At 45.7% G+C, this 17,892-nt stretch overlaps 2 protein-coding genes across 2 annotated transcripts in view; both read left to right on the top strand.

Annotated features, from left to right (window-relative positions):
- The first annotated feature begins 5,428 nt into the window (after positions 1-5,428).
- Positions 5,429-17,892, top strand: part of LOC122919723 (oocyte zinc finger protein XlCOF7.1-like) — a 285,514-nt gene continuing 273,050 nt past the window's right edge. The window contains exon 1 of the mRNA XM_044268907.1: positions 5,429-6,031. The gene's annotated coding sequence lies outside the window, so the exon portion shown is untranslated. The remainder of the gene's footprint in view (positions 6,032-17,892) is intronic.
- Positions 9,602-11,695, top strand: LOC122946123 (zinc finger protein 70-like). Its single transcript, XM_044305490.1, has one exon. It carries the CDS (start codon positions 10,826-10,828, stop codon positions 11,573-11,575), a length of 750 nt encoding a protein of 249 aa, XP_044161425.1. The 5' UTR covers positions 9,602-10,825; the 3' UTR covers positions 11,576-11,695.

The raw sequence follows: 17,892 nt of genomic DNA, 5'->3' as shown, positions 1-17,892 counted from the left end.
ACTGGGAGATTTCAGCTCTGAAGCCTGAAGAATTAGGCCTCTTGCACACGACCGTATGTATTTTGCGGTCTGCAAAAAACGGATCCGCAAAAAATACAGATGATGTCCGTGTGCATTCAGTATTTTGCAGAATGGAACAGCTGGCCCCTAATAGTACAGTACTATCCCTGTCCGTAATGCGGACAGTAATAGGACATGTTCTAATTTTTTGCAGGATGGACATACGGAAACGGAATGCACACGGAGTAACTTCTATATTTTTTATTTTTTTTGCGGACCCATTGAAGTGAATGGTTCCTCATACGGTCCGCAAAAAAGAAGAAGAAATTACAGAATCATAAGTTTGTGTGCAAGAGGCCTTACTCTGGACCATCAGACGGGCTGTAAATTGGGATCAGTGGAAAATAAAAGAATTCTTAATCGTCCAATAAAAAGTTCTGCAACTTTCTCACAAACTGTTCAGGCTTTGTATCACTTTCAAGAGCTCCGCTTGCTGTCAATTTAGAGGAGCATGCTTGTTTATAGCTAGATGCCAAAAATGGGCACCACTGTCGAAAGGCAAACACATCAGCAGTATACAGGTCCTTCTAAAAAAATTAGCATATTGTGATAAAGTTCATTATTTTCTGTAATGTACTGATAAACATTAGACTTTCATATATTTTAGATTCATTACACACAACTGAAGTAGTTCAAGCTTTTTATTGTTTTAATATTGATGATTTTGGCTACAGCTCATGAAAACCCAAATTTCCTATCTCAAAAAATTAGCATAATTCATCCGACCAATAAAAGAAAAGTGTTTTTAATACAAAAAAAGTCAACCTTCAAATAATTATGTTCAGTTCTGCACTCAATACTTGGTCGGGAATCCTTTTGCAGAAATGACTGCTTCAATGCGGCGTGGCATGGAGGCAATCAGCCTGTGGCACTGCTGAGGTGTTATGGAGGCCCAGGATGCTTCAATGCGGCGTGGCATGGAGGCAATCAGCCTGTGGCACTGCTGAGGTGTTATGGAGGCCCAGGATGCTTCGATAGCGGCCTTAAGCTCATCCAGAGTGTTGGGTCTTGCGTCTCTCAACTTTCTCTTCCCAATATCCCACAGATTCTCTATGGGGTTCAGGTCAGGAGAGTTGGCAGGCCAATTGAGCCCAGTAATACCATGGTCAGTAAACCATTTACCAGTGGTTTTGGCACTGTGAGCAGGTGCCAGGTCGTGCTGAAAAATGACATCTTCATCTCCATAAAGCTTTTCAGCAGATGGAAGCATGAAGTGCTCCAAAATCTCCTGATAGCGGCTGCATTGACCCTGCCCTTGATAAAACACAGTGGACCAACACCAGCAGCTGACATGGCACCCCAGACCATCACTGACTGTGGGTACTTGACACTGGACTTCAGGCATTTTGGCATTTCCCTCTCCCCAGTCTTCCTCCAGACTCTGGCACCTTGATTTCCGAATGACATGCAACAGTCCAGTGCTGCTTCTCTGTAGCCCAGGTCAGGCGCTTCTGCCGCTGTTTCTGGGGAATGCGGCACCTGTAGCCCATTTCCTGCACACGCCTGTACACGGGGGCTCTGGATGTTTCTACTCCAGACTCAGTCCACTGCTTCCGCAGGTCCCCCAAGCTCTGGAATCGGTCCTTCTCCACAATCTTCCTCAGGGTCCGGTCACCTCTTCTCGTTGTGCAGCGTTTTCTGCCACACTTTTTCCTTCCCACAGACTTCCCACTGAGGTGCCTTGATACAGCGCTCTGGGAACAGCCTATTCGTTCAGAAATTTCTTTCTGTGTCTTACCCTCTTGCTTGAGGGTGTCAATGATGGCCTTCTGGACAGCAGTCAGGTCGGCAGTCTTACCCATGATTGCGGTTTTGAGTAATGAACCAGGCTGGGAGTTTTTAAAAGCCTCAGGAATCTTTTGCAGGTGTTTAGAGTTAATTAGTTGATTCAGATGATTAGGTTAATAGCTCGTTTAGAGAACCTTTTCATGATATGCTAATTTTTTTAGATAGGAATTTTGGGTTTTCATGAGCTGTATGCCAAAATCATCAATATTAAAACAATAAAAGGCTTGAACTACTTCAGTTGGTGTGTAATGAATCTAAAATATATGAAAGTCTAATGTTTATCAGTACATTACAGAAAATAATGAACTTTATCACAATATGCTAATTTTTTTAGAAGGACCTGTATATCTCTCCCCTGTCCTGATGGTCTGCTACAATGTGTCAGTGCAGGAAAAATGGATCAAGCTGGAGAACGAACTGCTCAGCCAACAGAGGGTTTCATAATCTGGCTACGACTGTAACAAACCCTCAGCTGTTTTGGGTCTGTGCAGCCTCTGGATAAAAAAAAAAAAAAAAAAAAAAGCTTATTCTCGTGCGCTGACAGCAAGCAGAGATCTTAAAAATGATGAGGAACTGAGCCACTAAGGCTCTGAGGATGTCACGGCTCGTTACATTATATTTATCAGAGGACAGCCTTGCAGCTACTGAATGACAGCAAGCAGAGATCTTGACAACTGCAGAATATTGACACAAAGTATATTGGAAAAGTATAGAGCTATTGATTAGACATCCACTTAACCCCTCGTCTGCTGTAATCCCCGCTCCCTATATACATACGTGTTCGTATATACCAGAGCAGGGGTCAGCGCTTTCAGCACTCCAGCTGCTGTGAAACGGCAACTCCCAACATGCACATGTGCTTGGCTGCCCTTGTAACTTCTATAGAGAATAGGGCATGCTGAGAGTTGTAGTTTCGAAACAGCCAGAGGTTGCTGATCCACGTATTCGCTCCAGCACATTTACTCCCCTTTGAGGACCTGCGATGATGTCATAATCACGTGACTGGTCACATGGTATGAGAGATAGGGAGGGTGTACAAATATAGCTGCCTAGTCACATGATCCCGACATCATCAAAGGTCCTTCATCCCACGTGAGCTGGAACCTCTTGGGGAGTCAGTGAATGTCTCCAGGGATTAACCATTTCCTCTCCTCAGGTCCAGGTAATCGTTTGTCCTGTGTGTCTCTTCCGGCGCCATGAAAGGAACCTGTCATCAACTTCATGCTGCCCATACTAATAAAGTAGAGACCGGTGAGTTGATTTTAGGTGAGTCTGTCATTTATAAGTTAGAAGTAAGTGGTTGCCGAGAACCAACATCACAATCATTGCAGACTGGGCCTGGAAAAGAGTCACATCTACCTGAGAAGAGTCAGTTATTAATAATTCCTGCTCTCCTGCTGATGACTGACAGTCTTCTACCTAGTTTTTTCCCTTTCTCTCTAGGAGAGAACTGCCAATCATCAGCAGATGGGGAGAGAGCAGAAGATTATGTATAACCAGGACTCTTCTCAGGTAGATGTGACTCTTTTCTAGGCCCAGTCTGCAATGATTATGATGCTGGTTCTCAGCAACCACTTACTTTTAGCTCATGAGGGACACACCGGTGACATCAGCGCACCTGTCACTACTTTATGCTGCCCTCAGTGAGATTAACATAAAGTTGATGGCGGGTTCCCTTTAAAACAATCTTATATATATATATAGTCTTTAAATGATATTCTGCTCGTCCTGAGATGAGCGGTGACACGGTGGCCGCTTATCTCTTTCTGCACTTCACACTTCCTTTTCCAGTGTCAACCACTATCTGACATATAGTGCTTCCTCGCTCTTTAAGAAAGAGGTTCTTCAGCAGCTGCAGTGTCTACAGTGTTGTGTCCCTGGTCCCAGTCCACACCAGTTAGTGACTGCAGCCAGAAAGCTCACCCATAAGACATGTACATTATGGGATATCTCTTTAAGGCTTCATACAGACGACCATAGTTTTGGTCTGATCTGCCTTTTTTGTGGCTTGTGTACGGACTCATTCATTTCTATGGGTCTGCAAAAAATGTGGACAGCACCTGGATGTCACCCCTGTGCTGTCCGCATCAGTGTGTCCGTCCTGCAGATTATAACACATGTCCTATTCTCCGTTATGTAGCCTGCACACGGCCGGTATATATATTTTGGAGATCTGCAGTTTGCAGACCACAAAACAGATACGGTCGTGTGCATATGGCGTAAGACTGGATTCATAAACAAAAATAAGGGCTTGTCCGGGCCAAAAGCCAGTTATGGGCCTGAAATGGTGTAAATGAAAGAAAACCCCAATTCACTGCCGCTCGTTTTTCCGCGCTGAGGCTCCCATCCACACTCCTTCCAGCAAGTCCCATCTGGGGGTCACGTCCACCACTGCAGCCATTCACTGGCCTCAGCAATGACCGGTCTCCAAGCTGTAGTCACATTTCACTTGTGGATATGTCACCACTCCAGCCAGTGAATGGCTGCAGCAGAGCACTTGACCACGGATGGAACGTCAACCTCTGGTTACTGGTAGGAGTAGGCATGGGAACCTCCCTGTTTCGTTTTGTTTTTTTTCTCTTTCATCTGCAAACTTTTATTGTCATATCTAAAACTGATTTTGGGGCAAGAAAACTACATGAAGATGGTTTTTATTCAGCCCGCAATCTCCCCCCACCTCACTCACTTCATCTTCGCCTTTCATCTTTAGTCCTCCAAGTACTCTTAGATGTTCTCCTTAGGCCTCTTGCATTGGGGACCTCAATTTGCGGACCCATTCAAGTGATGTGGGGAGCACACGGCCAGTGCCCGCATGTTGCGGTCCGGCTGTTTGCAGGCTGCAGTACGGCCACGGCCGTGTGCATGAGGCCTTATTCTCAAGCAATGAGGTATCCCTCGTCTTGTGCTCTCTCCAGGTCCCTGCAGTGTGGGATCCTCTCCATTCACGTTCCTTTTATAAGATAATTGTCCTTCTCCTGACTGACCACTCGAGGATGGACACGAGTCGCCGGAGTCACAAAATGACCGAGCAGATATTAAACCTCACCCTGGAGATCATCTACCTGCTGACTGGAGAGGTGAGGCGCTGAGAGATTTATATCATGGCATCGCCCTAAGAATAAAGAAGGGTCAAGAGACGATGAGAGTGATGTCTATCTATACACAGGATTACATAGTGGTGAAGAAAACAAGTGAGTGTATGGCACCCAGCCCCCACCCCGTTGTGTTCGGAGGGTGGAAGGAGAACAGAAGCCCTAACATGGCGCCTCCTCCTCCATCACTAATACATGAGAGACACAAGGAGCAGAAGATCCTACAGCTCACCAACAAGATCATCCAGATGCTGAGCGGAGAGGTGAGTGCTGCTGGGAATACTGGGATACAATATGGTAATGTGTCCAGGGGGGTGACTGTATCATTGTGTTGTCAGGTCCCTGTCAGGTGTCAGGACGTCACTGTCTACCTCTCCATGGAGGAGTGGGAGTATTTAGAAGGACACAAGGATCAGTACAAGGACGTCCTGATGGAGGACCACCGGCCCCTCACACCACAGGGTAAGAGGAGACTGTCCATAAATGTAACGGGGGTCCGTTATGTAGGTCACCTATTACTCGATAATCACATATAAGGCTCATACAATTGGGACAATTTTTTTCATGTATACCTCTGATGGAGGCCTTCAACATGTGCCACTGTATACAGGCAGTCATTACCCATCGGCTCACCTGGAAAAAGCTATATACCACCAATAACATATCCGGACATCTTCTAGCCAGACACTGTTTTGGCCTTGGTTGGGTCAATGGGGGCCTAGGAATACCTTTGGCGCTGCTCTCATTCAGCCTGGACAGTGTGTATTCAGTACCCTGTGTGTGCTTCTTACAGAAGGATCCGGTAAGAGTCCCTCACCAGAGAAGTGTCCCTGTCCCCTGTATCCTCAGGATGGTCCGGGGGGAAATCCCAGTGTCCCAGGAAATCAGCAGGTAGAAGAATCTGACATAAAGATGATAAAGAATCCTAAGTAGACATCACTACATGAAGCTGTACCTGTGTCTAGTGCAATTTATGTTACAGATGGACGACCTGATCGTTGTCAAAGTGGAGGAGACAGAGGGAGACGAGGAGTATTATGAGGCTGATCTCCATTATAAGGAGGAGGAAACTCCCACCAGTATCGGCACAGGTGAGTGGTAACCTCCTCATGGAGAAGTCAATGATCCAGGGAGTTGTTCTAGTTGCCAGATTTGGAGTCAAGAATAAGTTTTTTTCCTTAAGATGAGGATCAGGATAATAGGCTGACCTGGATGGATGTGTCTTTCCTCAGCCTTAGGCCTCTTGCACATGAACGTGTGCGCCCCGTGGCCGTGCTGCGGGCTGCAATGCAGGAACACCCACCATGGGGCAGCCGCAGCGGATCGCGGACCTATTCACTTTAATGGGTCCGCGATCCGGCCGTCCTGCAAAAAGACAGGACATGTTCTATCTTTTTGCGGAACGGAAGTACAGGACGAAACCCCACGGAAGCACTCCGTAGTGCTTCCGTTCCGCATCTCCGGATTTGCGGACCCATTTAAGTGAATGGGTCCGCCTCCGTGATGCAAAATGCACATGGAACGGTGCCCATGTATTGCGGATCCGCAAATGCGATCCGTAATACGGCCATGGAGCGGACACATTTGTGTGCAATAAGGCTTACAAACTACACTTCTCCACATTGAAGTTACTACACCAAGAAGTAAAATTCGCAATTACACGCCTTGGCTGCTATCAAAAAGGTTATTGGGCTACATTCACACGACCGTATGTGTTTTGCGGTCCGCAAATTGACGCAAAAAAAAAAACGGATGACTTTTGTATGGCATCTGTTTTTTTTTTTTGGTTTTTTTCGGATCCATTGTAACAATGCCTAGCCTTGTCCGCAAAACGTTCTATTTTTTTGCAGGGTTACGGAACGGACATGTGGATGCAGATAGCACAGGGTGTGATGTCCGCATTTTTGCAGACCCATTGAACTGACTGGATTCTCATCCAATCCGCAAGAAAAACGTAACAGACACAGAAACAAAATAGGTTTGTGTGAATCTAGCCTTAACCCCTTCCCGACCAACGCCATAATAGTATGGCGCTGCTGGAAGTGACTTCCTGACCAGCGCCGTAGTACTACGGCGAGCTGATCGGGCGGGTGCAGGAGCTGCGCTCGCCCAATCAGCTGCAGGGGACTGGCTGTTCCCATTATTCGGACCCCTGCTGTATGCGCCGACATTGGTGAAAACACCGATGCCGGCGCATTAACTCTCACTATGCCGCTGTCAGCCCTGACCGCGGGGTGTGTGGAGGGAGGGAGCTCCCTCCCCTTCAGGTCCCCGCGCTGCTGTGACGAGGACCCGATGGCAGGGAAAGCAGCCCGATGCCTTTCACAGGCATCGTGGTTGCCTTCCATGTAAGCCTGTGAGATCCAACCCCCCTGTGGGGGGGGGGGGGGTTAAAATAAAGTTTTGCATAATAAAAAAAAAAAAAGTTTCAAGTAAAAAAAAAAAAAAAAGCGTTTTTTTCCCCATAATGAAGTAATAAAAAAATTGTAAAAAAATAGGAAAAAAAGAAAAGTATACATATTAGGTATTGCCGCGTCCATATAGACCGGCTCTATAAAAATATCATATGATACACCCTGTCAGGTGAATGCAGTAAAAAAAAAAAAAAAAACTGTGGCAAAACCTTCCCTCACAAAAAGTGTAACACCAAGCGATCAAAAAGGCGATCAATATGGAACCAATCAAACCATCATCTCATCCCGCAAAAATTGAGACCGTACCTAAGACAATCGCCCAAAAAATAAAAAAAAATATGGCTCTCAGAAAATGGCAACACAAAAACGAGATTTAGTTCTGTTCAAAAATGCATTTACTGTGTAAAACTTAACAAAAATAAAAATGATAGACATTTTAGGTATCATCATGTCTGTAACAACCTGCTCTATAAAAATATCACATGAGATGCCTCCTCAGGTGAATGCTGTAAAAAAAAAATTAATAAAAAAAAAAATTGTAATACCAAGCGATCAAAAAAGTCTTATGTACCCCAAAATGGTACCAATCAAACCGCCATCTCCTCCCACTAAAAAATGAGACCCTACCTAAAACAATCACCAGAAAAATTAAAAAAATAGGGCAGTCAGAAAATGGCAACACAAAAACAAGATTTAATTCTGTTCAAAAATGCATTTACTGTGTAAAACTTAACAAAAATAGAAATATATGACATATTGGGTATCGCCGCGTCAGTAACAATCTGCTCTACAAAAATCTCACATTAATAATACCAAGCGATCAAAAAGTTTTATGAACCCTAAAATGGTACCATTGGCTTCTACCTCACAGGGTTTTTTTTGCCTTCCTCTGGATCAACTTGCAGGATAACAGGCCGAACTGGATGGACAAATGTCTTTTTTCGGCCTTATGTACTATGTTACTATGTTACCTTATCTCACAAAAAATGAGCCCCCACATAAGACAATCACTCAAAAAATAAAAACCAATGGCGCTCATAAACCAATTCATCAAAATCTGCGCTGCAAAAGCCATATGGCGCTTCTTCCTTTTTGAGTACTGCTATGTGTTCTCCCAGCAGTTTACCACCACATATGGGGTGTTGCCGTATTCAGAAGAAAATGGGTAACAACTTTTAGGTGCTTTTTCTCCTGTTATCCCTTGTGAAAATGAAACATTTGGGGCTAAAGCAACATTTTATTGGAAGAAATGAAACTTCATTTTCACAGCCAAGTGTTTTCAAATTCCGTAAAACGCAAATTGCTCAGTACCCCCCTAAATATATTCTTTGAAGGGTGTAGTTTCCAAAATAGGATCACTTTTTGAGGGTTTCCACTGTAGGGGTACGCCGGAATCTCTTCAAATACAAAATGGTGCCTAAAAACCATTCTAGCAAAATCTGCCTCCAAAATCCATATGGCGCTCCTTTTCTTCTGACCACTGCCATGTGCCCATAGAGCAGTTTACCACCACATATGGGGTGTTTCTGTAAACTGTAGAATCAGAGTAATATATATTGAGGTTTAGTTTGCTGTTGACCCTTGCTGTGTTGCAAGAAAAAATTGACTAACATGAAAAATCTGCATAAAAAAGGATATTTTGAAATTTCGCCTCCATTTTCCTTTAATTCTTGTGGAACACCTAAAGGGTTAACAAAGTTTGTAACATCAGCTTTGAATAATTTGAGGGGTGTAGTTTCTAAAATTGGGTCATTTATGGGTGGTTTCCATTATGTAAGCCCCTCAAAATCACTTTATAACTGAATTGGTGCTTAAAAAAAAATAGTTTGTGAAATTTTGTTGAAAATGTGAAAAATGGCTTCTAAACTTTTAAGCCTTCTAACGTCCTTAAAAAATAAAATGACATTTACAAATAGATACCAACATAAAGCAGACATATGGGGAATGATGACTGATAACTATTTTATGAGGTATTACTATCTGTCTTAAAAAGTAGAGAATTAAAAATTTAGAAAATCTTACATTTTTCCAAATTTTTGATAAATTGGTGATTTTGTTTTATAAATAAAGGAAAAATATATTGACTCAAATTTAGCACTGTCATGAAGTACAATGTGTCACGAGAAAACAGTCTCAGAATGGCCTGGATAAGTAAAAGTGTTCCAAAGTTATTACCACATAAAGTGACACATGTCGGATTTGCAAAAAATGGCCTGGGCAGGAAGGTGAAAACTGGCCCGGGGTAGAAGGGGTTAATTTTTGTCTGAGGAATGCTCTAAGGCTAGGTCTACACGACGACATTTGTCGCGCGACAATAAGTTGTGCGACAGATGGGCACGACTGCACTGCAACATTTGTCGCGCGACAAATGTCGTCATGTAGACCTCTGAATGCACCTGGTCACGCAAATCATGGCAGCTCCTTTTGCAATTGCCAACCATTGACGTCCCAGATGTGCTTGATGGGAGACAAGTCCAGGGAAGCTGCAGGCCTTGGTAACACGTTTAGGCCACGCTGGCGGCTCAGAGTAGCATGAGCAACATGCAGCCTGGTGTTGTCCTGTTGAAAAACGTCTCCTGGGAGAAATGGCCGACCAAATCTATGTAACGCCGAGCTGTTAGTGCACCAGAAATGTAGACTAGAGGCGTCCAGCGTCCGTACATTATGCCACCCCACACCATAATCCTGGTAGTAGGACCAGTGTGATGTTCCCTTGTGAAGGCCTCTTCATGGTGTTACCCATGTGGTCTATAGACTAATCTCTAGCTATCATTGCATCTGAGACAAAATCATCACTGAAGAGGATAGACCTCCATTGCAGCCTCCTGTACACCATGATAGCCTTTGAAATCCGTAACAGAAGGTCAATGGCACACCTGTAGCTAGATATCTGGTCCGTAGCCCAATGTCATCCAATCAATATTAAAGACAGCCCTGGTTCTGCCGTAGTTATAAACCAAGGCCTCTCAGTTTGTAACAAGTGACCGGGCACACAGATGAACAGGAGGCATCACACAATCATCCCACATGACTTGATCTGATTTTTGAGGTTTCAGTCTGGCTTTTATGCCTGTCCCACATGCCACAGATTGGAGCTATGTGCTTGAATATGTCATCATCTGCAGATCTGCCTGACGCCTGACACTTCCTCGGTTTACATACCCTTACAGCTTGTCCTTCTTGGTGTTGCAATTTCAGTGTTGAGAAGTGTATGTCTGTCTGGTTCTGTAAGTATACATCAAGATCATTCCCGTATTCCCCATCATATACTTCCAGCAGAAGCCTCCGCCATGTGCCACTTTATGGACATGCAGTCACCTATATCGGCCGTTAAAAAAATAAAATGACCGCACTGTATACTTTTTTCTCGCTGTGTCTGCATAGGAAAATGTCATAGTCTAAGCTCAAGTGAAAAAAAGTATGCTGATTCATGGTGGCCCAGGGTTTCCCTAAAGGACACAGTTTTGAGATATGTTGTGTGCATTGGAGCCTATAGACTCGTCAGCGAAAAAGTTGCGAAATTTTTGTGCTAATGATTCTTCAACAAAAATGTTTGACCTTTTTGGTGCAAAGACTGGGAATATGATAAATTCCATGGCGTCTATTTACAAAATCTTTTCATTTCCAGCAGGCGCCCCCCTGAGCCTCGGGTGCAGTTCTCTCCCATTATTTTCAGATTCTGAAGCTAGCCTTAACATGGCACCGGATATTTACGGCCAGACCTTTATTACCATAAGCATTCCTTCCATCGTCCACAGCGGGGATCTGTTACCTGCTCCCGCTACCCTCATCCAGCCTCCATCTGATCGGTCACAGGTTCCACCTCTGCTTCCAAGGCCTGAAGCTGAGAAGCAGAAGAACAATCCAAAATACAAGGGGCGATTTCCATGTGCAGAATGCGGCAAAAGTTTTGCAATGAGATCAAACTTTTTGGAACATCTGAAGGTTCACACAGCGGAGAAGCCGCTTCCGTGCACCACGTGCGGGAAACGCTTCAAACGGAAGTCGGATCTGGTCAGGCACCAGAAAACTCACACCGGGGAGAAGCCCTTCTTATGTACAGAATGCGGGAGATGTTTCGCCATTAAATCGAATCTTCTGGCGCATCAGACAATCCACACGGGGGAGCGTCCGTATCCGTGTCTTGTGTGCGGGAAACGCTTTAACCGTAGAAGAAGTCTTGTTCGACATCAGAGAATTCACACAAGAGAGAAGTCCTAGTCGTGTCCACCGCATGAGAAGCGTCATCCAGAACCTGCCTCAGACGGATTGCGGGATTTCCATCTTCAGAATGTACTTTTTGTATAAATTTGTATAATTAAATCAAATCTTATGTATTAGAAAATCCTCCCCGAAGAGAAGTCTTTTCATGTCCTGAATGCGGGAAATTTTCTGCTGAGAAATCAAATCTAAGGTACGACCACACCCCGCGCTGCGTTCAAGTACCGTATGTCCGAAAGGCCACAGCGTGCTCCTATTGAACTGAGACTGCACCGTTTAGTGGGTCTGTATTATTAATGGTCACAGGGCACCTTCAGTACAGCGCCGCCGTTGAGGCTAGGGATACACGTGTTACGTGACAATAAGTCACGCAACATATCGGGTACAACTACACTGCAACATGTGTCACGCGACATATTTTATAATGCTAGCCTATGGTGTCGCGCTGAGACTGTCGAACAAAAATCCAACTTGGGTTTATGGGTTTATTGAGACTGTCATGTCGCAGTCACAGCATGTCGCAGTCACAGCATGTCGCAGTGCGACACCATATACTAGAATGGCCAAATATGGCGTGCAACATTACTGCGACAAATAGTCACGCAGCCCTAGCCTTAAAGTGCAGCCACACTGAACAGTATGAATTACAGCCCACTGCGGCCGCATGGTGGCATCGGGTGGTCACACCAAGTGGTTGTTTCATTAAGACAACCCCTGTCCGTATGGCCTCTTAAAGGGATTCTCCAGGATTTTATTTTTTTTAACTCCCTACGCACAGTACTGTGAAGAGATCTATTCTCGCCAGCTCCCACTGCTCCATTCTAGCTCTGTGGCTCCCAGGCAATCTTCCCTAAACTCCCGGACCCCCTCCTGTCAACTTCCTCATGGACAGGGTCATATGCGCCGTTGCAGCCAATAACTGGTGTCCCCAAGCAGCACAACTCTGCTGGGTCCCAGTGCCACTGCTAAGGCCAGTCATTGGTTGCAGCGGTGCATACGACCCCTGTGCGGAAGATTACAGGCGGGGACTGGAAGTCTCTTGTACACAACTGCGGGAGCTACTGACCAGCAGGAGCAGGTAAGTAGATCTCTTCACAGGTAACGCTGGCTAGGAGAAGGATAAAAAAAAAAATCCTGGACAAGAGTCACTAACTTTTCACAAAACTTGTAGTATGTCATACAGAGCACGTGCGACCACCTCAGTGAGGTGGACAAGAAATAAGGAAAAGAACAAACAGCAGGTGGCGCTATACAGAGGCCGTACTGATATTTTAATTACATGTAAACTGAGCAAAAATATAAACACAACACTTTCGGTTTTGCTCCCATTTTGCATGAGCTGAACTCAAAGATCTGAAACATTTTCTACATACGCAAAAGACCCATTACTCTCAAATATTGTTCCCAAATCTGTCTAGATCTGTGTTAGTGAGCACTTCTCCTTTGCCGAGATAATCCATCCCACCTCACAGGTGTGACATATCAAGGTGCTGATTAGACAGCATGAATATTGCACAGGTGTGCCTTAGACTGCCCACAATAAAAGTCCACTCTGAAATGTGCAGTTTGATCACACAGCACAATGCCACAGACGTTGCAATGTTTGAGGGAGCGTGTAATTGGCACGCTGACTGCAGGAATGTCTACCAGAGCTGTTGCCCGTGCAACGAATGTTCATTTCTCTACCATAAGCCGTCTCCAAAGGCGTTTCTGAGAATTTGGCAGTACATCCAACCGGCCTCACAACCGCAGACCACATGTAACAACACCAGCCCAGGACCTCTACATCCAGCATGTTCACCTCCATGATCGTCTGAGACCAGCCACCCGGACAGCTGCAGCAACAATCGGTTTGCATAACCAAAGAATTTCTGCACAAACTTTCAGAAACCGTCTCAGAGAAGCTCATCTGCTCGTCGTCCTCATCGGGGTCTGGACCTGACTGCAGTTCGTCGTTGTAACTGACTTGAGGTGGGCAAATGCTCACATTTAATGGCGTATGGCACGTTGGAGAGGCGTTCTGTTCACGGATGAGTCCCGTTTTTCACTGTTCAGGGCAGATGGCAGACAGCGTGTGTGGGGGTGAGAGGTTTGCTGACGTCAGCATTGTGGATCGAGTGGCCCATGATGGGGTTATGCTATGGGCAGCCGTATGTTATGGACAACGAACACAGGTGCATTTTATTGATGGCATTTTGAATGCACAGAGATACCGTGACGAGATCCTGAGGTCCATTGTTGTGCCATTCATCCACGACCATCACCTCATGTTGCAGCAGGATAATGCACGGCCCCATATTGCAAGGATCTGTACACAATTCCTGGAAGCTGAAAACATCCCAGTTCTTGCATGGCCCGGACTCACCGGACACGTCACCCATTGAGCATGTTTGGGATGCTCTGGATCGGCGTATACGACAGCGTGTTCCAGTTCCTGCCAATATTCTGCAACTTCACACAGCTATTGTAGAGGAGTGGACCAACATTCCACAGGCCACAATCAACAACCTGATTAACTCTATGTGACGGAGATGTGTTGCACTGCGTGAGGCAAATGGTGGCCACACCAGATACTGACTGGTTTTCTGAACGCCCCCCGCCCCCCTCAGTCAGGCAAAACTGCACATTTCAGAGTGGCCTTTTATTGTGGGCAGTCTAAGGCACACCTGTGCAATATTCATGCTGTCTAATCAGCACCTTGATATGCCTCACCTGTGAGGTGGGATGGATTATCTCGGCAGAGGAGAAGTGCTCACTAACACAGATTTAGACAGATTTGGGAACAATATTTGAGAGTAATGGGTCTCTTGTGTATGTAGAAAATGTTTCAGATCTTTGAGTTCAGCTCATGCAAAATGGGAGCAAAACCGGAAGTGTTGTGTTTATATTTTTGCTCAGTGTAATTACAAAAGTATAGGGTGTAACTATAAACTGGATTTTGCGTATATATGCAAAATTATGTTTAACTGCCTGAATACACGCTTAAAATAAATTTTATTGGTGATATATTAAAATTCGTGGCGATTCTGCCACATAAAGAATTTGTCAGGCTAAACCTGGACGGGTGGCTCACTCCACAATTGTATGGGTATAGCCACTCCAATCCACGCTTTCAAAACGTGCAAAACTGGAATTATCAGTGTTAGTTCTCCTGATAGATTCCCAGATGCACTAACAATTACTCACTACATGTGCTGGATATGCTGATAATGTATCAAGAGCACCAGCTATGACATTAGTAGCAGCTTACTCCATAAGCCGCAACAAAGTATCACAAGTAGTGAGTATAGAAAATTAGTAGATGGGATAGATAAATTGCGGGTGAGAGCTTTATGTTCGAGCTCTACTTACAACCCTGCTACTCTTTATCTCTATTATCCCATCACTAATGAACAAAAGGACCGTCTCTGCCTATTATGCGTCTGCTCGACGCGTTTCTATGTCACTGTATCGTAGGAGGACACTGGATCCAGGGGCTGCTTTAAAAAATGTAGAATATGTTTTGTGGCACAGCCCCTTTAAGAGACGTAAAAAGCCTATTTTGGCGCTGCTCTGTCATTGCGTTTCATCATTTGCTTGGCCTATTTTTCCCGATCAGCTGCTATGCTGTGCTTTCCTGGTGTTAAAGGGGTTTTCCTATCCCGGCCTTTTATGGGCAAGCCGGAAATATGTAAATGGCCGAGCGGCAGGAGGAGTCATGGAAATGGCGCACTTTGCTGTGACATACTGTTTGTATAGCGACATTCACTGTTACAGAAACAGCAGAGGACCGGTCGTTTCCATAACTTCGCCTTCCCGGGGCCGGCGCTTACTGTGCGGTATTCTCATCTCATCAGAGGACAAGATGGGACAAGCACTTTAAAGGGGTATTCCGATTGTTTCAAGTTATCCCCTATACACAGGATAAGGGATAACTATTAGATCAGTGGGGGTCCTACCGCTGGGACACCTGCGAGAACAGGAGCCCCGTACCCCCTGCAGCCCCCCTGAAATGAACGGAGCGGTTGGTGGGGCATGCGAGAGGCCCCTTAATTCATTTCTATGGAGCCCTGTAATGGGCTATCTCCGGAACTCCCATAGAAATGAATGGAGCGGCCACGTGCATGTGTGACCGGTCGCTCTGTTCATTTCAGGGGGGCTGCAAGGGGTACAGGGCCCCTGTTCTCGTGATCGGTGGGGGTCCTACTGTTGGGATAGGGGATAACTTCAAACAACCAAAATACCCATTTAATGTTGATGGAAATACCAGCCACAACCTGTGGACAGGAGTGGCGCTGTTTCTAGAAGAAAGCAGACGTATTTTTCTAGTACTTGGCAACCCCTGACATCACAGTCGATTTCTCCCGTTTTACGACTATAGATGACTGTACAGTGTCTGGTCTGCACAGAGTGCACTTCCCTTAGTGCAACTTTTCAAAACAGCATTGTTAAAGAAGTATCCAGCTTTTCTGTGACTTCTATTTCATAAAGAACCTTTGTGTTTAACCGCCTCCGGACCGCCTAACGCAGATGTGCGTTCCGGAGGTGGCAGCCCTGCGCACAGTCACGCATATATGCGTCATCTCGCGAGACGCGAGATTTCCTGTGAACGCGCGCACACAGGCGCGCGCGCTCACAGGAACGGAAGGTAAGCGAGTGGATCTCCAGCCTGCCAGCGGCGATCGCTCGCTGGCAGGCTGGAGATCCGAATTTTTTAACCCCTAACAGGTATATTAGACGCTGTTTTCATAACAGCGTCTAATATACCTCCTACCTGGTCCTCTGGTGGTCCCTTTTGTTAGGATCGACCACCAGAGGACTCAGGTAGGTCAGTACAGTCGCACCAAACACCACACTACACTACACTACACCCCCCCCCCCCGTCACTTATTAACCCCTTATAAACCCCTGATCACCCATGATCACCCCATATAAACTCCCTGATCACCCCCCTGTCATTGATCACCGCCCTGTCATTGATCACCCCCCCCCTGTCAGGCTCCGTTCAGACATCCGTATGATTTTTACGGATCCACGGATACATGGATCGGATCCGCAAAACGCATACGGACGTCTAAATGGAGCCTTACAGGGGGGTGATCAATGACAGGCGGGTGATCACCCATATACACTCCCTGATCACCCCCTGTCATTGATCACCCCCCTGTCACTGATCACCCCCCTGTAAGGCTCCATTCAGACGTCCGCATGATTTTTACGGATCCATGGATACATGGATCGGATCCGCAAAACACATGCGGACGTCTGAATGGAGCCTTACAGGGGGTGATCAATGACAGGCGGGTGATCACCCATATACACTCCCTGATCACCCCCTGTCATTGATCACCCCCCTGTCATTGATCACCCCCCTGTAAGGCTCCATTCAGACGTCCGCATGATTTTTACGGATCCATGGATACATGGATCGGATCCGCAAAACACATGCGGACGTCTGAATGGAGCCTTACAGGGGGTGATCAATGACAGGCGGGTGATCACCCATATACACTCCCTGATCACCCCCTGTCATTGATCACCCCCCTGTAAGGCTCCATTCAGACGTCCGCATGATTTTTACGGATCCATGGATCGGATCCGCTCAACACATGCGGACGTCTGAATGGAGCCTTACAGGGGGTGATCAATGACAGGCGGGTGATCACCCATATACACTCCCTGATCACCCCCCTGTCATTGATCACCCCCCTGTAAGGCTCCATTCAGACGTCCGCATGTGTTTTGTGGATCCGATCCATGTATCCATGGATCCGTAAAAATCATGCGGATGTCTGAATGGAGCCTTACAGGGGGGTGATCAATGACAGGGGGGTGATCAATGACAGGGGGTGATCAGGGAGTGTATATGGGTGATCACCCGCCTGTCATTGATCACCCCCTGTAAGGCTCCATTCAGACGTCCGCATGTGTTTTGCGGATCCGATCCATGTTTGTTTTTGTTTTTTCTTACAAAGTCTCATATTCCACTAACTTGTGTCAAAAAATAAAATCTCCCATGAACTCACCATACCCCTCACGGAATCCAAATGCGTAACATTTTTAGACATTTATATTCCAGACTTCTTCTCACGCTTTAGGGCCCCTAAAAAGCCAGGGCAGTATAAATACCCCACATGTGACCCCATTTCGGAAAGAAGACACCCCAAGGTATTCGCTGAGGGGCATATTGAGTCCATGAAAGATTGAAATTTTTGTCCTAAGTTAGCGGAAAGTGAGACTTTGTGAGAAAAAAACAAAAATAAATAAATTTCCGCTAACTTATGCAAAAAATAAAAAATTTCTAGGAACTCGCCATGCCCCTCATTGAATACCTTGGG

The sequence above is a fragment of the Bufo gargarizans genome, chromosome 9, assembly GCF_014858855.1.
Source record: "Bufo gargarizans isolate SCDJY-AF-19 chromosome 9, ASM1485885v1, whole genome shotgun sequence".
NCBI classification, from domain to species: Eukaryota; Metazoa; Chordata; class Amphibia; order Anura; family Bufonidae; genus Bufo; species Bufo gargarizans.
This window is presented reverse-complemented; position numbering and strand designations above follow the sequence as displayed.

Coding starts and splice junctions, on each gene's coding strand:
- LOC122946123 (XM_044305490.1), top strand. CDS start 10,826: ATGTTGTGTGCATTGGAGCCTATAGACTCGTCAGCGAAAAAGTTGCGA.